Source organism: Chaetodon trifascialis, chromosome 14 (genome assembly GCF_039877785.1).
Source record: "Chaetodon trifascialis isolate fChaTrf1 chromosome 14, fChaTrf1.hap1, whole genome shotgun sequence".
Classification (NCBI taxonomy): Eukaryota; Metazoa; Chordata; class Actinopteri; order Chaetodontiformes; family Chaetodontidae; genus Chaetodon; species Chaetodon trifascialis.
In genome coordinates, this window is record NC_092069.1 from 12,468,491 (window position 1) to 12,491,760 (window position 23,270).

Here is a 23,270-nt window from a genome sequence, read left to right on the forward strand (position 1 = left end):
TCCTGAGTCCATGCAGTAATATGCTTTATACAGTCATGTGTTCACAAAGTGGTGAACCTCTCTCCATCCTCGCTTGTGAACTGAGGATGCCCCTTTCATACCCAATCATGATACTATCACCTGTCACCAATGAACCTGTTTACCTGTGGAATGTTCCAAACAGGTGTTTCTGGAGCATTCCACATCTTTCCCAGTCTTTTCATGCTCCTGTCCCAACTTGTTTGCTTGTGTTGCTGCATCAAATTCAGAATCAGAGTCGCAGCTTTTTTGGAATCTGTGTTGTACAGTGAGGACAAGTACTGAGGGAATACTCGCTATCCAGACTTAGTCATCAGGTTTCTCAGGCTGTGTGTGGACCAATAGCTGTTATACTCACATGTACACTGAAGACAGGTGCACAACTCCATGTGGGAAAAAGCGATTTATTTCTACTTTCAATCCCATTGCTGATTAGAAATGTAAAATTGTTTCATTCATGTCACATAAAAAGCCCTCTTTTTTTAACTTCTTTTGTTCGATTAAGGCAATAAAGTCCCAGTGAACCTCTTGTTTCCATGTTTGTCTGAGAAAGACCCCAAAGCTCTGGAGGGTTTGGGAAAGTTTTGGATTTTGGGTCAAGTGCAGTACAGTACAGTTACCATTAACCATGGTTTAAAAAAGGTATGAATCAGTCAATCTTCCAGCATATTCTGTAGGTCCCGGGAGGGAAAATGTCTCTGGGAGTCTACTGAGCCTCAAGCCAAGCAGGACACCTCCCAGGCCAGTGGAATCCCTTGGTTCTCACAGAAGGATCTTGTAGTAGTCGTCCCTGTAGCTGTACAAGACCACCACAGCCACCCTGCAAGAGGACAACATCTGTCAGTTCTAGGATTCCAAAGAATATTAAAAGCATTATGGAGAACATCCAAATGGGACATCGCAGAATCAGGACAATGATATTCAGCCGGGAGGGATTCCAAAGATCTTAGATTTCTCTGGTTTAAGAGGTCAGTCCTGCTGAAATAACACAGGATCCAACCCTGCCACGGCTCCACGTCCAGGGTGAGACTCAGAGGCGAAATTAACATCCTGACTTTTCCTTTAGCGCCATCATCAGGCCAAAATTTCACTTTTTTCCAATACTTTGGCTTATGACCTGCTAAACATCATCCTCAGCGGCAAACGTTAGCATGCTAACACGCTAAACCAGGATGCTGAACATGGGGCAGTCGCAGGCATCGGTTTCCTTCCTCGCCCTCAGTGCAGACTTCACATCAACATGTTAGCATGGTCAGTGTGAGCATGTTAGCATGAAGCTCAAAGTGCCACTGTACCTAAATACAGCCTCACAGAGCTGCTGGCATGGCCGCAGACTTGTTAAAACAGCACTGCAGATACAGGCTGTGTGCACAAGTTTCGCCCACAGTAGCTCTGGCTGAAGGGAAAGTTCAGTGACAGTGGCTGGGATAAGATTCAAGGTGGCAGGAAGGTGACTGCATGAGCCCTTTACCCCACTCATCTGGCCTCAGTTGCCAAAGCGTTAGATGAAAACAACTAAACAAACACATAAAAACACATGCTGAATATATCCATTGTTGCGTCTGTGACGCTCATTTATCAGCAGAGGACAACCCCCCCCCCCCCCCCCCCAAATGGCAAATCAAATGCACAACAGAGACAGGAAATTAAAACCAACTGCTCCAGAGAGTTGGACGGGGAGCCAAAAAGAGGAGCTTTGATTTTTTTTTTTTTTTTTTTGTTACCGTCTCATTCATGAAAGAGAAAATCTGCTGAATCCCTCACAGGGCTGCTCTCTATGGGCATTCACAACACTGGAAGCTTAAACACTAAGGATTTAGCCTGAGCTTTGAAAAAAACGTTGTGCTGGGAAGCTGGGGAATAAAGCGCTCCATCCACAACCACAGTGATGGCTAAAGCTAACCTGCCCCCCCCGTGCTGCAGTCTCAGTGTCAATCAACTTGGGTGTTAAGAGACAGACATCAGAAGACCAAACAAGGCTAATCCTTCTCCAGATTTCACCTCAGGAAATGGGATCAGCTGAGGATTTGATGTTCTTCAAGGCAGTAGTTATCCGTCTAACAGCTCCCTTTGAAGGACTGACTGTCACTGTTACACCTGGAGAGCGTGGGCTTGGTCGGAGCTTTGGAGTGGCAGCTGCCCGTAAAAGGAAGTCTGCCTTTTTTAAGTGGTCTTTAATGTATTCCGCTGTTTGCCTCAGGTTTCATTTTAATAAAATAACAAGTCCGCAGTAGATGGAAACATGTGTGTGAGCAGAGAGGTGAGGGGTCTCTGGTTCATCCTCCACGAGGGCTCCTGCTGAGACGTCTGTAACTTGTTCGGAAAATGTCTATATAGCATCAAGTTTCTGCTGTTACTTTGCTTTTGAGGGGGAAAAGGCTTTAACAGTAAAGACAGCCTAAAGACAAGGCTGTGGGCGTGAACATTGAGGCAAAGCTTTGAGATGATTCTCATCCTTTCTCTTCCTAAAATCTTGTCTGTGTTCCTTAAACTCATTATTTCTTACCAGATTTTTCCACATTCATTTACGTGTTTTTCTTCATTTAAATAATTGCTTTCATTCATTAAAATACAATATCTGTAGGCGGAAATCTGATTGACAGTATGACACACTGGATGTGATTGGCGCCCAGTCCGTATAATTAAAAAAGGTGCTGCAGTACCACAACAAACACCCTAAACAAGATTCACTGTTTCATGGCACTCTGCCTAATCCCATTAATGACAGGATCTTGTAAAAATATGCATAGTAAATCTGATTTTTAGACATGTGAGCAGCATGGATGTACTGATTGCAATGTTGGTAGGACCACCACTTTGGCCCCAATCTCAGAAGACAAGAACCTCTGGGGGCAGGGACCAATGTCCAGTTGACAGGGTTAGGCTAATCTCTATAAACACATTTCTGCATAAAAATGCAGATAAATAGAAAAAAAAGCTAAATTGACTTTAGATAACAGCTGATGGGTACGCAGGCAAAGCCCACTGGTCAATATTAGCTGGACTATGAAGCGAAACCTGAACACTTCCAATGTTGTCCCCTGCCTCCAGCTTCTGTATGCATATGCAGCATCTGCTTATAGAGATTACTTTGGCCATGACTGAAATATCTCAACACGCCAGCACCACCAGCAGGGACACATTTGTGTTTTTAGTCATACATCTGTCTCAGCATCTGCTGGACAGAGGATATGAGGATGAATTGAGACGTGCAAAGCCACGCGACATACTTTTTCCTAATTTTGAAATGGTGGATCTCCTCGCAGATGGACTTCAGGTAGCGCTGCTTGGGGAGACGAGACAGCAGAGTCTTGACGCTGCTGTTGAACTGGTCTTCGCAATCAAACTGGAAAAAAGGAGAAAGAATGGGGGATTAGAGAAAGAAAGTGGGAAAGAATGAGGGTTAGGTGAGTCGGTGTCGCACGCACGACGCAGATGAAGCTCACCAGCATCCAACGAGGCCTGGGACAGATTGGTTTTACTGTCAAATATTGCAGAGACCGTCCCACACTGCGTCATTTTCTTCATGTTTGTTAAAGTAGACAGCTTTTTGGAGGAATAAATGGGGTTTTTCATCTGCAGACTGGGAGTATATTTTTGTACGTCAAGTGTGGCGTGGCACTGAAGGTACAAAGCAGCACTGGGTTTATGGAGCTCCTTGGTTCCTTGTGTGACTTAGGGTAATTTGCCATATTTAAAACAGGCCCTTCCTGCACGCCTGGCTATACACACTGTGTATTGTCATGCTTTTTATATACGAAACGTGTTTTCTTTGACACGTGCTATGAGGGGCCGACTATAGGTGGCCCATTCATCTCTGGAGTGGAGGCTTTTGCTTATATAACAGTGGTGTTAAGAGCATTTCTTCATGTTTCTCCACACAATATAATTAAAGTCTTTTTTTAAACCTCTGCTTTTAGGGGTTTTTACGAGTGCAGTCGTGGTCAGGAGTTTGGAATGCGAATATTAACACCTCTCAAGCATGCGTTTTTGTTAACTGTAGTATGTGTCTGTGCCGTGTGTGCGTGCAGGTTGGACTCTTTAGCAGGTCTGGCTATAGAAAAGGCCGGGGTGTTCCCTCACTCTGCACGGGACTGTACGGAAGGAGACGGGATCCCCTCTTCCTGTCTAGGATGTTGACCTCTATTGGATGTTCTTTCCACTTCCACCTCCCTCCCACCCTTCATTAGGATGTAGCCTTTTATTAACTGTGCAATGTCTTGATGAAGCCAGTATGGAACGCACCTCCAGAGACAGAAAGTTGACCAGAATTTCCTTCTGCAGGTCCACCTGTGGGATACAAAACAAGCAGGAGTACTCAAAAACACAATGGAGCCTTATCTCATGTTGCAACAATTCAGCAGAGTTTTGATTGGAAGTAGCCACCTCTGCCAAATGCTGTATCCATAATTGAGCTAAAAATATCAAGCGTTGCACCCGCTGCCCAACAGATTGTGTAATTCTTTCAACACAAGATAATCCAGTCCACTCCAACATCAGAAAACCACTCATAATTCCACTTTCACAATGCTCTCGCCAGGCCTGAAAGCACTCCATGTCCCTTTTACAGGAAGGGGCTAATGGCCTCCTGGGTTTCTCATTGGAAAATGAGTACTGTTGAGTTCCAGTTTGACTGACAGACAAGCAGGCTGCTGACACACAACGACGAAGACTTACAGGCCTGTGCAACTGCTTACCGGACTCAAGATGATTATGCCTGTTGTGTTTCAATAACTCACATTTTCTGTTGCATCGCTGATGCAGTCCAGACCCCAGCAGGGATGACAAATGCATTTGGAATATGCAGGGACATGGTAAATAAGACAAGCAGGGCTGATTTACTTTGAGAATATCTCGCCATAAATCTACATCGCAGCCATAAATAAACTCAATGTGGCAGCCATTTACATCCCTTGAAACTGCACGCTTGCTGCCTTCTGTTTAGTGTTCATTGTTGTGTAGCGACTGGAATGGATTCACAGCCGCTTTACCTCCAGCAGGGGAATTTAGCGCAGGGCAAATAACTGAAAAAGGGCTCCCAGTGATGTTTGCTGTTTTCGCTATCAAAAGCGCTTTCCTCGCTCTGTGATTTCACACATGAATTCAAGAGATAAGGTGGGAGAGCAGCAGAGAAGGGGAGCTGGGATTGGGAGGGATAAAGGGGTAAACAAACAAATGACTTACTGCCAGAACCTCAATGTCATTGCTCTTGTTCTGCAAATTGCTACTGAGATTCTGTAATCTGGTTTGGATCTGAAAGAGAGAGTCAGAGAGAAATAAAGTCAGAAGAAAATAACAATTGTTCCCATGATCTCAATGAACCAGCAAGAAAAACTCTTGACATGCAATCATTTTAGGAGCAAACCACTGGCCTGGTCTATAGTTGCAGGCGCCATATTCTTAATGCCAAATAGTCCAATGTTTACAACAGACACGCAGAGGGAGACAAAGAAGAAGAGAAGACGGTGACAGAGAGGCTATAAAACATGTTTACTGGTGCGGGTCAAAGGGTCAACGTAATGTGAAACCAAGCAGACAGAACTTGCTTCTTCCAAACAAGTTGTTTTCATGGATATGACACAGCTCGGCCTTCATGCGAACGGGTGAACGTGGTTTGCTTTAGATCCACCACAAATAGTAACTGAAGTTTAAATTCAATTTTCAATCAACAGCTGGCATTTAGTGGATTATTTCACCAGGTTGTCATCTTGGAAACAAACAACTAATCCGTGAATGGAGAAAATAATCTGCAATTAAAACAATCTTTAGTAGCACTTCTACTGTGTGTGTGTGTGTGTGTTTGTGCATCACACACCTGAGTCTCATAGCGTCGTCTGGCACTGGCAGAAACCTTTTCTGGGCTGATGACGTTCACATTCATGCTCATGGTGCCGCTGCTCCCGTGCTGCTCTGAGGAGCCTGGAGACAGATGAAACACCGCTTCATCCAATGAGACGGATTTTCACATTTCCATCGTCCAACAGTTGATCACACCTTCATCTCACATTTACACATTGCACACACATTCCAGATGTTCAACTGATCTTCAATTCAATTAGAACAGTTGGTTTGCTACCTGCGTGTGTGCCAGAGGCGGCGTGAATTTATCCTTCTGTTGCACTAACTGTGCGTCAGTTAAAATCAGTTAAATGGTGTAAATATTCAGTTTCATGATTTTACACTTTGACTGCATGCAGTGCTTTCGTGGAGTCAAAGCACAACTGTGTGAAAACAGAGGAACCACAGGTGACTGTTTAATGTTGCAGCGAGACTTTAAGGTTACAGATCTACAGTTTAAGCAGGACACAGAGGCTGACTGTTAAGAGTGAGAGGCAATCAGACCGGACTGAGCTCCCTACCTGAGGTGTTGAGCAGCGATCCTTTAGGGTTCTGAAGAGACATGCTTTCAGAGATTTCTCTGCAGGAGCACAAAAACAGACGTTATATAAGAACAATCTCCTTATACCATTTAGACATCTGAGCAGCGCTTTAAACCAAAATTTCTTTACCTGATGCTTCTGTCCTCAAAGAATTTGGTCCGACATTTCTGAATGATGTGGTCGACCAAGTCCAGCTCAGGAATCCGCTTCTCAGACTGTCTGTCCTTCTCAAAGGATTTGACCTGAAGACAGAAAATGACTTTAACATGTGCTGCTGTATGCAACCTTTCCATAATTCCGTCTTGTCAGGACAGTTTGGAAAGCAGCGTGATCTGCAGTGCCTCTGGCAGAAAAGCTGTTTTCCTATGAAAGACACGTCCTTCTCAAAGTGTGCTGCAGTCTTCATTTGGAGTGTGTGCAAATGAGACTTCAGCTGTCAATGAATTTCTGGACAGGATTGAAAAATACTGCACACCGCTACCCTGCACTATAAGGCTGCTTTACCTTCACGTAGTTTCCCTCCTTGTCAGAGACCAGGGCCATGCAGCTGATGCCGGCCAGCCTGCAGTGCTCCAACAACGTCTCCTGAGACTAAACACACAGGAAGACAAAAGGCTGAATTACTCACACACACACACACACACACACACACACACACACACACACACACACACACACACACACACACACACACACCCTTCTCCATGTTTCACCGTTGGGGCTTGAAGATGACAGCCAGAGGACCGTGTGGGTTGCAGGCGTTTGCTGAACCAGGCACAGAGCTGAATTTCTGAAAACTGAAGACCGCTTGCTGCCCTCATACAAGCTTCTGTGTGAATGCTGAGATGCCACTCGGCTAAAGCGTCGACGTTGCAAATCTTTGTCAGTCAGTTTACGTTTACGTAGAGTTTTGCTTGGAACAAGAAGAGTGTGCACCGGGTCGGGACTCACAACCAAAACCAATGTGCATTCAGGTAACGCATTCAACCCTGACAGTGTGTGTGTATGTACATATAGAAGTGTGTGTGTGTCAGCCCAATTTATTCTCACTACCTTCAGCCAGAGAGTGTGTCTTTGCCTCGTCATCATTTAAAATCTTCCTCTCCTCTTGCAACCCTCTCATTGACAGAACACATTAAGTCAAAGATAAGCCACAGGCTGGAGCCCGCCGGCAGCTCAGGGCCATGTTCCTAAGCTGCCTACGGCTGTTCGCCATATTTGGCTAATAGAAGCTAAAAGAGTGAAACCGTCTCCTGAGGATGAATTAGAGCCTCAGATTCGCATGTGAAAGGTGTTAACAAAAGTCTAGCGAGGGGGAATGAGGGGTGAGCAGATCCGAACAAGGTGTTCTCAGCATCTCGCCGCTGGTCGAGGCACCCGCTGCATGCATAATCAACAAATACGCAAACACTGTTGACGATTTGGACATGGTGCTGCTTGTTCTCAGGCAAACCCAATCTTTCCTAATTGCTTCTAAGGGCTCTGGGGAAATGAACAAGGCCAATCACTTGTGTCCTGTGCCAGTGCAGAGGACAATGAAGAGCATTAAAGCAAACACTTATCCACTGCAGAGGTGGGAAGCAAAACAATAGGTTATAAAGAGTAAAGGAGGAGAAAACAGGAGCAGGATTTCAATGTGGGCACGGCAACGTGCCAGGGAGGGCGTTTACAACAACACACAAACACAGGGCTGAGATCAGTTTGTCACATAAACATGAAGAATGTGACAGAGGCCTGACATCGGGAGCTTTGGACCAGAGCATAAATAACTTCGTTTGGAGGGGACTGATCTCAGCTTGGCCGCTCCCCAATTGCATTATGAGTGTTCCCTAACAAGAGCTCATCAAAAAGCTTTGTTGGAAGCTTGTCTAACAGATGATTCAGTCATTTATCGCAGAAATGACTCTGCGCCATATTGTCCCAGTATGGCCTGTAAGCCTCTTAAAAACGTGACCACAGAGTGCGGCTCATTCTCTGGGATGTTTACTATTTCTGATGCTGTCACGATAAGCCTGCTGCTGACAGATGAGGGACATTTTCCTCAAGAACGGAAGTCAGGTGTTGCCCTCTGTAGGTGGGGCGAAGGTACTACAGGACAAGAGGCAGGGCGCTGTGGAAATCACCCATTTTACACAATGGCTAATTCCAATTGTCTATTCAGGGGTCTGCAATGTCAGAAATTTGATGTAAAACACACACAAGGGCTCAGTTAGATACTCATTAGTGTATGAACACAAACAGAACAAATTCCTTCAACATGTACGGTGCTGCTATGTGTTAGTTCTCTGCAAATTTCTTCCTCTCGCAGGGCCGGAAGCAACAGAAAGGGAGTGACTGACTGAGAGGTGGACTCTGCTTCCTTTAGCTGAGATATATTTAGGCTTGGGCCTGAATGGCTCTGGACTGACTACATTTTAAGTGCAAGTCGGGGTCCAAAACAGTTGGGGCGCTGTCTGAAAATGTAATAATCCTTTTTGCCATATTTACAATTGACAACAGTACAAACAGATAAAGTAAAGGCATGGCAGCAAGACACATGCATGTCAACTGTCTGCACAGATGGCACTTTCAAAATATAAAAAAAATGTTTGTTTGCAAATTCGAAGAAAACACTTTTGTACCACCTCAAGCATACACAAGGCCTTTTGGTCAGTGACACCAATGATTTGTTTGCTTTGAAGAAAACCCCACAGAGCTCCTTTAAATCAAAACTGGCTAAATATCAGGCAGCCCGCTAACCTGTGAGACATCGTAAGCAAGATCTGCAGAGACGCCGGCGCTCCACAGCTTCTGGACAACACTGATGGCTTTGTACATGGAAGAATGGCCAACTGGGACCACCAGAGCATCACAGGAGCTCACTGATGGCTGATATATAAAAAAAAAAAAAACAACAGAAATTAGATGAAACAAAAGTCAAACACTGAAAGATGCTGTGAACTGTTATAAAAGAACTTGTTCTTAACAAACGTGTCTTTTCAACGCTCTTCTCTGTCTCTAGGCCTATATGCAGTTTTCTGGGGAGATCATTTCACAGTCTGAATCTGAAATATAGAAAATGATGCACCTCCAAAAATAACTCCACGGCGTCAAGAGTCGCAGTGATCATAGTTATTAGCATGTTTCTAAAAGTGGCTGTGTGGCAGCCGCCTGCTGTAATAAGGCATCATTAAATATGTAGCTCTGTCTGCTGCTCCGTCATTACAATAATTAGAAATGTCAGCTCCCAGCATGTGTGTGTGCGTGCGTGCGTGTGTGTGTGTGTCTCGCTCACTGGCTCCTCCATGTTGGCCATAGCAGCACAGACTTTGTCAAGAGCCACACTGGCCCCCACTGCAGAAGGCACTGGCACTGTGGAAGCTGGTCCTCGAAACTCCAGGATCTAGCAGCACAGGGAGGAAACCACTTAAAGACACCATGTAGCCTTATGGAATTAATGAAATACAGACAGAAGAGCTATATCAGAGACTGGAAAAATACGGTTCGCATGCACACACATATGTGGAATGAAAACCTTTGGCCACGTTTTTTAAAGTAAGAGCGGCACATTTTCTATCATGACTTGACAAAAGTCCCATCTGGAATGTGGATGATGCAGTAAAACCTACCAAGTGGTCGTAGCGTCCTCCAGCGGCCACGATGTCAGGCACAGTTCGCTTGCGTTTCCTGATGAAAGCCACAAACTGGAAGATGACCCCAGAGTGATGCTGCACCTTGTACACCAAACCTAAGTTAACCACCACCTGCAGAGAGGATGCATCTGCATTAAAAGGGGGAGAGAACGTGCACAGTAGCGTTTCTTTAAACGTTGATTTACTCACCTGCAGTTTAACTCCCAGTCTACGCAGCAGCACTGTGAGCTCCTCCAGCTCCTTGAGGCCCTGCTTGGCCAGCTGGGTGACAGCGGTCTTCTGTTTGGTGAGCGATGTCAGCAGCGGCGCCAGGTCCTGCAGGTCCCCCTTCTGTTCTATGTACTTGTACAGCGTCTGCAACTGGACGCAGCAGAGGAGGCATCTCAATGTTTACGAGTGAGAACAAGTTGGCTGCTGTAGGAATGATTGCTTTTACAGAAGGTTCGTGCACCCGATGGGACTCTTACGCTGTTGGTTGACAGAGAAAAGTTGCAGAACTTTGCCTCCACCTCACGTTTGGTCAGCTTTTCGCTCTAGAGCAAATGCAGAAACGTTAGCACTGCTACATTTGGGAAGAACTCTATAACATCTGTGATGCACGTGTGACCTGCACTGACCATGGCGTCACACAGTATGTTGGAGGCCTGGCTCAGTTTGTCCTCAGGGACTCCGCTGTGGAGCAGGATGGCCTTCAACAAGCTGGTGTGGTTCAGGTAAATGTTATAGTTCCTTTCCTGAAGTCACAAAACACACGCAAACCCTCTCAGCTGCAATTACAGTCAAAAGCAAGAGCACAACTGTACAATGAGCGCCTCTGTGAATAATGACTGTTGTGTCCGGCTGCCCTCTCATTCCGTCTGACTCACATATTCTTAAAAGCTTTCACACAAAGAGCAGGGTGGTGGAGGGGATCAGAAACAGGATCTAGGAGGGATGAACCAGAGGCCAGACCCTCGTTGACTGTGTTCATGAAACATGTGAAGAGAACTGCGACTGGAGACTGACGCAGCACTGGGATGTGTGGACAGGAATGAATTGTACTGGGAGGCAGGGAAGGAAGTGGAGCGAGCTGCACATAACAGATTTACTATGTAAATAATAAATGCAGTGTAAATCTGTCGGGCTTACACATACTGTGGTATGTTCGGAATGCGAGTGGGAAGTAAAAAGGGAAAAAACAACAACAGGACAGGTTGCGATGATGGCATCCGTAGGAAAACAAAGAACAATGATGCATCGACAAACTGCTCTATCTGACTGTGAATCGAGACAAAGCAGCACAATACAAACTGACAGCTCACTGGATCATTTGAAACACAGGCGGTTCATATCAACAACCTGAAGTCCGGGGAATTCCTGGACTATTTCAGAGATGGTGTAAATGGTTTCGGCATCAGGGAGCAGGCTGTTGGTGACGGGTGTGACGATGTCAAAGGCGCACTCCAGAAGCTCCCTCGGGTGCGCCCGATCCAGCTTCCTGGGCCGGAATACGCGTTCGATGCTATACCTTGAGAAAGATTACGGGAGGACAGAGACACTTGTGTTTATTCTCAACATGAACGTTAGCTTTCATGCGAACTCAAAGGCACCAGGCCGACCAGTGATAAGGCAAAGTGAGCAAAACTGACTGACTTGGTAGTGATTTGGCTTAATATCATCTGACAAAAATACAATCAGTCTTCATTGTTTTGTTTTTTTTAAGATAATATTTGGTAGATTGTCCTTATCATAAAGATATCACGGTCTATTACCAATAAGTTAGCAATACATTTGTTTCTAGCTTGTTGGCAGAAAACTAAGTGGCCATTATTGGCTATTATTACAAAGAATTATTGCCTAAAAATGTGTTAAACTTTACCTCTTCAGATGTGTAATATTATTGCGAGCGACGAATCTTGCAAACGCCATCTAAAGTAAAAAGAGAGTTGGGACTTTGGGAGCATTTGTATAATGACAGTGAAGTCAGTGCATACCAAGCTGTAATCAATCACAGCATGGAAACAACCATTTAGTCCTCAGGGTTTCCTGAGGTAGCAGGATCTTAAGGTGGCTGCTGATTGCAGCCTCACGCTGTGTGTGCGTTTGCATGTGCTGATGCAAATAGTTGTATAATTAGAGTTGGTGTGCAAGCATTGACATGCACGCCTGTGTGTGTGTATTCTGTGTGTGTTGGCCTCACGCGAAGGTCATAGGGCAGTGTAACCAGCATTCCGCTGTGGTCCATGAAGCAGGCCAGTTCGCTGCCATCATACAACTTCCTGTTTCTGGGGAGGAGCAGCGGTGTCTGGAGACGCACCGCACCTGAAAACAAACATCAGGTATCACTGCAACATCTGCATAAGATAATATAACCCTCACCCTAAAAGAGCTGATGCGTGTGAGCAGATACAAACTGAGCATAAACAAATAAGTACAGCTGGACGCCATCAGCAGTGCACACAAAAATAACACAGGCACCTGCGCAGAACAGTGCACTTATTGTTTGGCCACCACTTGCTGGAGCAGATGTTGAGGTCCCTAAAATGGGCTTACAGCAGGTCAGGAGTCCAAGTGGTTTGCAGAGGAGAGTCAACAAAGGCTTGCGTTCACACTCAAGCACCAAACAGCCGTAGTGTACTCACCGTGCTTCTTGAAGATCCTGGTGATTGTTTCATGCACATACTGTTGCAATTTGGCACTGTTGAAGCTGAAGCTGCCCTGGAGGGAGACCAAACAAACAGCCTCTGTTAGGGATCAGGAGACATCGATTAAGCACTAACAGGCCTTCTGCTGGTCGGTTACAGAGACCAGATGAGTGAAGTGGCAAGGAGGGGTTGGTGCAGCCATTCGTGTGTCTACAGTGACATCTTCAGGTAGAGAAGGGAACAACTTCCAAACCACATGAACTGCACAACTCTGGTCGTCAACAGGTCACAACTCTCAAAAAGTTTTTAGTACGTTTTAGACCACACACGCATTATTTTATTATTATTTTATTATTTCTAGCCATACCTTGTGTAGGTCGATGTCATATGTGTAATCCATGACCGGAGAGGTGTTCTGGGCGAACAGCTGGCCCACCATGGTGCGGTAAGCTTTTCCATTGATATTGGCCATAGTGTGCTGCAGCACCTCATGCAGCTCTGACTCCTCCATCTGTGGTGGAGGCAGCAGTTCGCTCTTCAGTAGCTCCAGGGCGGTGGGCCGTAGGGCCGGGTCGTGGTTCAACAGCCACTCTATCACTTTCCTCTGACAGATACAAAGGAGACAGACAGAGAGCCGTTCTGTTGTTAGACTGAGAGACACAGAGGAAAAGTATGCATGTCAAACACTGTGCTACAGCATCCTCACCTGTGTCCCCCGCTCATATGTGGTAAAGTCCTCAGGGAAGATAAGGGGCTCCTGCAGGGTGAGAAGAGATGAGGTCAGTAACAAGCCAGTTTCAAAGCCCCTAAATGGATCACTCCCAGTCCTGAACATGGACCTACCACACGCAATTGGCTCAAAACAGAGATGCGCTCAGCCCCCGTGGTCATGGGCCGGTAGGACATCTCAAACAGGATGATGCCAAGACTAAACAGGTCAACTTTCTGAAGACAGAAGAAACGGAAGAACACCAGACAGTAAAAACCTCAAGTGGTACAACTCACAAGGTAAAATCATAGTTACAAACAATGATATGTTATTATATTAATAATACAATAATAATATTAATAATAAACACAAATGATTGCAAATGATCAGAGGTTGTGTATCTTAAATTAAATCTGAAGTCTTACTTGGTTGTAGGTAGCTTTGGTATTTCCCTGAACCTCTGGACTGACGTAGAGGGCAGTGCCAACCATGCCTGTCATGTTCCCTGCAGAATAGTGATGCAAAAGCCACAAAAAGCGTCAAGGGAGAACATGCGTATCAGACAGTTAAACCGTGTGAATACTTTCAAACTCTGTGCACCTGCTGGGTCGAGTTTGGGTATCACTGCTGAGCCGCTCTCCTCCACCTCAAATATACCTGCAGCCTGAGAGAGAAGAGCAGTCTCTTCATCAGCTATATATACTGTATGTGCATACACTGTACATGTGCAGCCTGTCAGCAGGGTGAAGCTGTACATACCACATTAGCAGGATGGTCTGTAGCCAGGCCAAAGTCTCCAATCTTCACATGGTCCTGTGAGTCGAGGAAGATGTTGACAGGCTTCAGGTCCCTGTGAATCATCCCCTAAAACAGAGGATGGATGATGAGATCTGCTCGGTCCTACTTGTTAATGTTTATGTTATTGCTATGAAAGTATGAAAAACACATTGCTAACATTAGATCCATGCTTTTATGGAACACTTCTGTGTCAAATAGACTAATTAAGTTTGAATGAGGGTGGAAACTCAAACACATATACACCTGCTGGTGGATGTAAGCAAGGCCATCCAGTATTTCCCTGAAGAGTCTCCATAAGCGATTCTGGTCCTGGTACAGGCTGTGATCTATCGTGTCCCTTAAAGTGCTCTTTTCACAGTATTCCATCTGTCGGGAGCACAAAGCATGCATTAGATATGAGCCAGTGAGACCTCTAGTGGTGAGAACGGAGCATGGAGGTGAAGCTTACTTGTATGTACAGGTAATGCGCTATGAGGAGAGTTCGATCCGAGTCCATGCTCTCTGTTGTGTCGACCACCATCCTTTTGCTTGGCTCAACCTGTGAGAGGAAAAAGCTTAATTTGCTGCACTTGTGACACAGACAAACAAGTCAATAAATAATGAATCAAACCTGTGACATCTCGTCTGCACTTTCATCTCCGTTGTCAAAGATGATGTCGCTCCTTGAGTCACTATCTGATGGCCTTAAAGAAAAAAAACTGTCATTTATCAAAGAGTTTGGGCAGGAGAAAGTCTTCTGGACTTACCGCCACTAACAAAACACTTACAAAAAAGAGGCACCAAACACATCCTCCTCATCGTCATCATCTTCTTCATCACTTGACTGCTGTCCGCTACATTTGGCGCTGGAGGATCTCTCGATGGAGGTGGACCACTCCACCGAGCTCGACAGGGTCGGAGGCGGCGCCACATCCTCCACGTCATCTGGGAGGCCGAGCTCGTTGAGGCGCTTCCGAGGCTCTTTGCACTGAGGTGGCTTGTGGGCGGCGCTCTGGGGCTCAGAGCTGTCGGTGTTGCTCAGCACCCCCACCGAGGGCGTCTCGTGCCGCTCGATCCACGCATTGTAGTAGCGGACGATGTTCTCGTGGTTGAGGCGCGAGAGCAGGGTCACCTCGCCTTTGATCCTTCGAAACTGCTTACTGGCTGGGTTGACTTGGATGCGCTTCACCGCATAGTAGCAACCGTCCAGTTTATTCTGAACCTGCAAGAGAGGGAAAGAGGACACTAAGAAATCAGAGCCCGCTTTTTTTGCCAGTGTAACATCATCTCTCGGGAAAAAAAACGCATACTTTAATCACAGCGCCGAAGGCTCCCTTTCCAAGAAGCTGGAGTTCCTCAAACTCATTGAAGTAGCGGGAAAACTGCCTCTGCACCCCGGAGATGAACGGAGCATTGAGGATGTGGCTCCGGGGGATGACCGATGACGCAAAGTCCACAGCAAGATCTGGCAGGAGAAAAAACCCATGAGCACTACTGGATTGTGTGTTGGAGGTGAAATGTCTCATTTATACAATGTAATGCAACACTAACAAGCAAAAAATATTAGAGCTTCAGTCTTCTTTGGACAGGAAATCACCAGTTTTGATAGTGGATTCATCAGTATTCACTATTTTCATCTTGGAAATTGAATATATTTTTATTATTTGGAGAAAATAAAAAATTTGCTTATTCACACTTTTTACTTGGACATACTATATACATACTAATACATACATACTGGTTTTCAGTGGGGTTTCTAATATTTTGTCCACCTCATTTACACGTCGTACATGAATGCGTACATCACCTTCTGGGCTGGCTTCCTGGTACTGCAGCAGGTTTTTAGGTGATGGAGGCTTGAGGAAGGAGTGGTCCAAAAGCTGCTGCGTTGTCCAGCGTTCAGCATCGTTCAGGCACAGACACCTGCGACATAAAGTATAACAGACTGAGCAGTGCTCTGTACAGGCAGTGAGCTGGAACACTCCAGGCTGCTGTGCTAATCTACACTGAGCTGGAGGTGTGCTGACAACAAGGAAATGGTCTGTATAGGGCTGGGCTGATAAAACGATAGCGATATGTCTCGCGATAGACACGTCATCAATATCAATATAAAATGTGTTCGATAAAACATTCGATAATTTTTTTTCTTCTTCGTCGGAAGAAACCTGAAGTTGCAAAGCGAGGTTGGTTGCATGAACAAAAGCACTCGCTCTCAGGCAACTGAGCAACATAGGGAGTAATCGCTAATCAGTGAGAGAGACACGCTAACAGGCCAATCATGTTACATTATCAAGTTCAGTTGCGACATGTCGTTGTCACGTGTTTGATGCTCCGCGAGGAGAGAGATGAGAAATAGAAAGTGAGTCCTGCAGCGAGCGAAGAAATTGTTGATAAAACGGGGAAAGTCAGCTGGCCAGTATGGAGTTTTTTGGATTTTATAAGTCGGACTGTAGTCAGACCAATGTGGTCTCTAACTTATGCAAGACTTTCGTCCCCACCAAGACCGGTAATACCACAAACTTATCTAACCACCTTAGCCGCGCTCACTCTTTGGAGCGCAGCCGTATTCGACAACATCCGCCAACCGCAGCACCACCGCACAAGCAGCTGACCACCATGCAGAGGTATCTGCTTCAGTGCCTGATGACAAATCATCTAAAAGGCACGAAGACGTAACGGAGGCAGCGGCATATCGTATAGCTAAAGACATGCTTCACTGAGCACTGTGGAGAAGCCAGGTTATAAACATCTCTTACACGTACTTTGTTTTTTTAAACACACTTGCAATAATGTTTAGAGTAAGAAGAGTGACTGAAGTTGTTCATATGTCTAGGCTGGTTTTATAGTTCAGTCAGTGTTACTGTGCTGTCTATCATGTTTGTTTGTTTGTATGTTACAGATGTCAAGTCTACCTCAGTTTCTGCTATGTTTACAAAACACTGCACATATTTGAAAACATTTTATTCAGCAGAGGGTGAATCAGCTTGTGAACTTCCTGCACTAAACCTGCAGGAAAAAAGTTCTCAGGTTTCTCTCTGTTTACATTTTTACACTTTTTTTACATTTATTATTTGAGTGTTTTCCATGGTTGTGTTGACATTTCCTTTCTGCCTTGATAGCTGAGGGGATTATAATCAGAGGAAGGTTCAATTTAAAATAAAAATGTTTAAATTGAATGTATTTTTCTCCTGGTCCTTATTTTAAATAGGTCATAAAAAATATCAATAATTATCGATATCGAGCGATATAAAACACTTATATCGCAATAGAGTTTTCAGCCATATCGCCCAACCCTAGGTCTGAATAATGGAAATGTTGTTTCAGAGCAATAGAACTGTTTTATACATCCAGCAATTGACAGAGAAACACTGTTTTGTCATTCAAATTGTCTACATTTGTAGTATCACATAATGAAGCCAGGAGGTCAAACCAAACAGAAATCCAAAACACTGCAGTAAGTTTGGAAAATGTCAAGATTTACAGTAAGTGGGCTGATACACTTCTAATCCATGTGTACATACTTGTGGAGGAAATCCTGGAAGTCAGCAGGCAGGCTGGCTGGCACCGTCACTGGGTACTCCTTCACCTCCTTCCCCTGACTGAGAGCCAGCAGCATCAGGCCCAAGTTCCACACGTCCCCTTTTTTACCCGTCTTCATTGGCATGGCTGTGTCCTCTGAGAAACGCACGTGGGCTTGCTCAAAAATGTCCTCTTTGCAGATATCAGCAAATCTTTTTGATAAGCTGTAATCAGTCAGTCGAACGTTGCCCTCGCAGTCCACCAGCACGCTGGAGGCCCCCAGCTGCTTGTGGACCACAGAGTTGGAGTGAAGGTAATCGAGAGCGGCCAGCAGCTGGGCCGTGTAATGACACAGTTTGTCCAGAGGGACCGGGCTGTGCGCGGTCAAGCTTTGGCTCAGGTTGGGGCCGGCCACGTGCTCCACCAGCAGGTTAATCACGAGGCAGTCCTCCTTCTCAGTGGAGGCCAGCGCCATGTAGTGCACCAGGTTTGGGTGATCCAGCCTCAGGAGGGAGTTGAACTCATTTTCTGCACTGTGGATCTACGAGTAGCAATGTGTGAATTCATTTCAGAGGTATTTTTCAAATTTTCCTGCTCTTCAAAACAGTCAAACACACTGTTAAACCACCAAATGATAATAAGTGCTTCCATCTCCACTTGCCTGCTTTTTGCAGCTCTCAATCCTTCCTTTCTCCTGGCTGGTGAAGAACTTGCCCATCTTTCTGTTCCAGCGCAGCGACCACTCATAGATCACAGCAAAGTCTCCTGAGTTTGCCTCAAATCCATAATAAACGCTCCTGCCGAGCCTCTCGCTTGCACCTGTCAGAATCACGGAACAAAGCTGAAAATGAACCGACAGGTGGGCGCGTCACTTTTTCACCAGACATCGTCTAAAGACACCTCTCACCTAAGTTTTTCCCTCTGTGGACGAGGAGTTCTCCAAAAACGTTGCTGCTGAAGTGAAGAGGCTCTTGCAAGCGATGGTTGTCTTCATTAACTGTGTCACGTCTGGGGAAACAGATACGACTCTAAGCATGACAACACTCTTTAAGATGAGAGGCATGTTGCGGTCTTCGTAAACGTTTGGGTTGCTGCATACCTGTGGCGTGTATTCGAGGTAGTGCGACGGCGGTTACCGACTGCTTTCTTGGCTTCAGTCAATTCAGGAGCTCCACCCGGGCTGGGAGGGCTCCTCCCTTGCGGGGAGGAGTTAGCAGGGACTGTCTGGTCCATACTGTCAAGTCGTTCCTGTGGATATAACACCACACCAAAGGTCGCACTTGTTCCTGTGATTTTTCTGCAGGCGATGGGACAATAAACTGTTATAGATCAGAGGAAATGTGCAGCACCTGTTTGGCGATCTCCTTCCTTCTCTTTTCCTCTCGCTTCTCCTCCTCTCTTCTTTGGATTTCAGCAATGATCTCTTTTTCCTACAAGAAAGAATTTCTGGTGACTTGGCTTTACATACATCAATAAATCATCCGACGTGACTCGTCCCCCTTCCTCACCATCTGCTCCTCCTGCCTGCGCTGCTGGTCCATCCTCAGCTGCTCCTCCTGAGCTCGTTTCTCCTGCTGTCTCCGCTGGTTTTTCAGCATCTCCTCGTGGAAGGAGCGTGACGGAGGCTTGTTGTGCTCGCTCAGGAAGCCCTGGATGTGGTCTGCAAGCTCATAAATCATCACCTAAGCGGAGGGGCAGGAAGGTTATAAGGAGTGGTGATAATGCGCTTGTGTCTATGTCTGTGCGCGCGTCCTCACCTCTCCACATCGTACTGCTGCCAGCTTGGTGAGTTCGCTTTGAAGGTTCTGGAGGTTTTCGTTCGACAGGCCTTTGGCATTCTTTAACTCCAGCTCCGGAGGCCTGTTGGTGGCCCAAGACTCAAGTTACCATGATCGCTACTGAACACAGAGATGACATTTACAACTGCACACTGCATCTTTGTGCTGACTGTGCCCAGACTACCATCAGGCGTGTGGGGAAGTTGCCCTGGAATGTTAAAAGCAGCAGTCTGGCGTGGAGAGAATTTCTAATTCCATTCCAATCACGTGGGCGCACATGGATGAAGTCCAAACAAGATGTTTTACGGCTTTAACAACATTAGAATACAAGTGAATACAAGTCTGTCTGTAGGGCTTTGGGTCATGCATGCAAAATTGTGTCAGAGGTTCAGTCCAAAGAGTCAAATCTCCAACATCCTAAAAATGAAATGCTGTTTTTTTACCTTGGATTTTTAACTTGTATGATATGAAACACACTGTATTTGGTGGGCACTGGAAGGAACAGGCAATATGGATATATAAGCCAATATAGCCCATTAAAGACCATGACGGGCTGGCAGTCTCTAGCCTATAAAGCCAGGCTAGATGTTGACCCATGCAGCTGGAAACAAGATTTTGACTCTTCTGCCAGATATTGTTCAGCAACAGCTGTCAATTATCAGTGCTGCAGATACATTTTTGTCTGTATTAAAAAAATACTGAATATGACTGTGAGAATTGTGTTTTCTTTCCTTTATCATTGCTTTCTTTTTCTGGTTTCCATGGGTTATTTGGCAATGATGTTATGTTGGATAGATAGATAGATAGATAGATAGATAGATAGATAGATAGATAGATAGATAGATAGATAGATAGATAGATAGATAGATCTTCCTCTGAAGCTTGTCTCATATCACAAGGGCCACTCTGTTTCTCATGAAAGAGTGAAAACTGGGCTCTAAGGCAGAGCCGAGCTTTATTTCTTCTGTTCAAACATGTGAGTGTGAAACTATTTTGAGACTTACTGAGAATGAATAAAAATAAAAAAATACACATCAGCTGTGCCATCATATGGCTTCAGAGCTGCTCTTTGCAGCTTTTTTGTTGCAAGAAGAAGAACACACAGTGAAAGGGTCAGTAAAAATACAAGTATGATATTATTAGCACCAGCACTGTGGAGGAACAGTATGGAACAATGTGTTAAAATAATAAATAGGTAAGTAAAAGTAAGAAATCAGATCAAAACAAGGAAACAAAAGGTTGTTTAGAAAGCATGAAGCTCAGTATGTGGACAGCTAATGAATAAGTGCACCATAGACTCTCTGCATGACTGCACACAGCATCCTCCCTTTGATCATGTGTGTGTATGGGTCACTGGAAGTGCAGTGCTAATCATGGCCCCGGTGAATACATGGCAAGGGTCAGGGGTCAGGGGTCTGTACTCACACGTCTGGGTATGTGGGTGAGCATTTGACCTGCAAGTCCACAGTCACGTAGCATTCCTCCCCAGTGCTCAGGCCGTTGGGCCGCAGGCAGAGGTGCACCTCTGGAGGCCTTTTCACCTGGAAACACAGTCAACGGATCCTCATTGGCGGGGATGATCTCTACTACAGGTAATAGCGTTGAACTTTTCGCCCATCGTCAGCTTACTAACGGAAATGGCTCTGCTAACACGTCTAGCTAAGTTACCTTCCACGGATCCTTGTTCCGCAGGTCCTGGAAATCATCTCCAAAGATGGACGCGAGGGCTTCGAGTTCGTTTTCCTGTTGGACCGTGTGGTCGTCTGTCCCATCTGCTGGAGTGTGCTGACCGCTCATGCTGCTGCCTCAGCTACATGGCAGTGCTCCGGTTCTGTCACACTCCACGCAGCCGTCAGACAGGAAGCGGGAGGATGGTCCCGCTTAGCAAACTGCTCCGTCGCTGCTCTCGCCGCCGCCCTCCGCTCCTTCGTCACTTTGGAGGCTTTAAACTTTAGCAAAGAGCCGCCCCACTGTCACTACATGCTCGGTAACAGCTAACTTATCACACAGGACCACAACAACGCTGAGACTGACGCATGGCTGTTGGTAGCTGTGTCGCAGAAGATGAAACGTCATCACGTTACGTTCACAGAAATGGCCTCTAGGGGGCAGTATTCACTTCTATACGCTGGTAATTACACCGATGCTGGCAGAGGTTTGCAGGCGTCTGTCTCAAATGTAGTGGAGAAGTTTAAAGAAGCATGAAATGGAAAAACTCAAGTTTTCTCAAAGATAAAGTAGATCTAAAAAGATTTGTTCGGGGTGCTGTAGTGATTTAGTGTGCTTCCATAAAGCTGGGGGAGAAAAAACATTTGGTCAAAACTGATCCAACAATGGCAGAGATATCCTGTCCTTTCCTACCAAGTATACAGAAATACTGGACCCTGGTTGTTTTCTCAGATTTGATGAAGCTCCTCCAGAGCCACAGAAGAAATTAACAGCAGGCTGAGTGGTACTTCTGATGGCCAGTAAACTCACTGTATCTGCAAAGCACTCTATATACTACATTTTAGCTTCAGAATTTAGGCGCTGTCTCTCACTGTTGCTTGGTAGACAACCCTGATCATGAGTCACACCACCTTTATTCATGTACCAAAACAACATTAATCCAGTTAATGAAAGTCCCCTTTGGCATGCTAACAACTATGGGATGCTTCAGCTGCATCCAGCTCCTATCTGTGGAGATGGAGAGGAAACAGCTATAAATAGGAGGCTCTGGTTTCTGGTGGGGCAGCCTGGAGCAGAAAAATGCTGTCACATACTGTACCTACAGATATGATATAAACTCACATAGTAGATACTGCGCTGTTAAGTCTGAGTCATTATTCCTCGCCTGAAGGCCAGAGTCAATTCATTTCTTTTAGCACTGCAAATACATGGATGGTATTCCCTGGGGTCTGACCATATATGTGTAATATTTTCTTTAAGAATGATGTAGTATCAACAAAAAATCTGTCAAAATGTTTGTATCATTCCTGCATTCCTGTGAGTATTTCCTCATAAGGTGCAATGCACATGGAGGAAAATATATTGAAAAGTGGGTGGCACAAATATGGAACTCCTCTTTGCAAACTGACAGCTCGGGAACCTCAGTGGCTGCTCATTATTGCCTCAGCTGCTCACCATAACCCTACAAGGAGACAGCTTGGCCAATCAGCTCAGAGCTCTGACACCAGCAGGCCACTCAGATGGCCAGATGAGACACAGAGCCCGGCTGGTGTTACCATCAGCTGTTCCACGCGTTGAGGAGGCTCAGTGCACATTCCAGCAGCATGGTTCACAGACATATGCAATGTTTTCATCTCCTTAACAAGACAACAGTGACACCAGCCTGACTGGGTCATCATAGTGTGCCTTCGAGGTGGTTGTGAGCATAGTAAAAGCTCTGATGAGATATGACATATGTGTTCCTGCACATTAGAGGCACATTATGCATCAGACTAACAGAAAATACAGTATTATGATTGCATGATATTCATAGTGAGTCTGGATTTTTTTATATATAATTTCAGGCTATAAAGTAATTATACTGCAGCATATGTGCAATTATGAATTGTTTTAAGGCATTAAGTTCAGGAAATAAACTTTTTCCATTGGCTATATTATTTTTATACTCCTTCTGTACATAATGTACATATATGATTTATGTTTATTTAATATCCTTTTTATGGCCGATTTGTCCTTGTCCTCAATCTTATGTTTCATCTTAGGAATGCACTCCTTGTGCTCCTTTCAGAAAAAGAATTTTCTTCTCTTGTGTTAAATAGTATAATAAGTAAACCAAATGAAAACAGATGCCTGTACCCCACCCAACTCCCCCTATCCTCGACCCC

General features: G+C 45.3%; 1 protein-coding gene across 1 annotated transcript; it reads right to left on the reverse strand.

The window, feature by feature from the left end:
* Positions 1 to 405: 405 nt before the first annotated feature.
* eif2ak4 (eukaryotic translation initiation factor 2 alpha kinase 4) lies at positions 406 to 21,491 on the reverse strand. Its single transcript, XM_070979496.1, has 39 exons — positions 21,106 to 21,491; positions 20,863 to 20,978; positions 19,417 to 19,519; positions 19,168 to 19,341; positions 19,009 to 19,089; positions 18,759 to 18,907; positions 18,567 to 18,667; positions 18,321 to 18,478; positions 17,662 to 18,200; positions 15,948 to 16,063; positions 15,451 to 15,605; positions 14,929 to 15,362; positions 14,772 to 14,844; positions 14,610 to 14,699; positions 14,405 to 14,527; positions 14,123 to 14,227; positions 13,964 to 14,027; positions 13,789 to 13,868; positions 13,498 to 13,599; positions 13,361 to 13,411; positions 13,022 to 13,258; positions 12,652 to 12,727; positions 12,210 to 12,331; positions 11,889 to 11,938; positions 11,369 to 11,537; positions 10,648 to 10,764; positions 10,498 to 10,563; positions 10,220 to 10,390; positions 10,007 to 10,141; positions 9,673 to 9,780; positions 9,138 to 9,266; positions 6,903 to 6,989; positions 6,528 to 6,640; positions 6,378 to 6,436; positions 5,834 to 5,937; positions 5,203 to 5,271; positions 4,264 to 4,308; positions 3,249 to 3,364; positions 406 to 838 (listed from the first exon to the last, which is right to left on the reverse strand). Exons 1-39 carry the CDS (start codon positions 21,232 to 21,234, stop codon positions 781 to 783), a joined length of 4,974 nt encoding a protein of 1,657 aa, XP_070835597.1. The 5' UTR covers positions 21,235 to 21,491; the 3' UTR covers positions 406 to 780.
* Positions 21,492 to 23,270: the final 1,779 nt, after the last annotated feature.

What these genes read in the sequence shown, in the direction of transcription:
- eif2ak4 (XM_070979496.1), bottom strand. Translation starts at nt 21,234, where the DNA reads ATGAGCGGTCAGCACACTCCAGCAGATGGGACAGACGACCACACGGTC. An exon ending in GAGGACGCTACGACCACTTG is followed by an intron (nt 9,781 to 10,006) that starts GTAGGTTTTACT and finishes CTGTGCTGCTAG; the next exon opens with ATCCTGGAGTTTCGAGGACC. An exon ending in ATGACATTGAGGTTCTGGCA is followed by an intron (nt 4,309 to 5,202) that starts GTAAGTCATTTG and finishes TGTATCCCACAG; the next exon opens with GTGGACCTGCAGAAGGAAAT.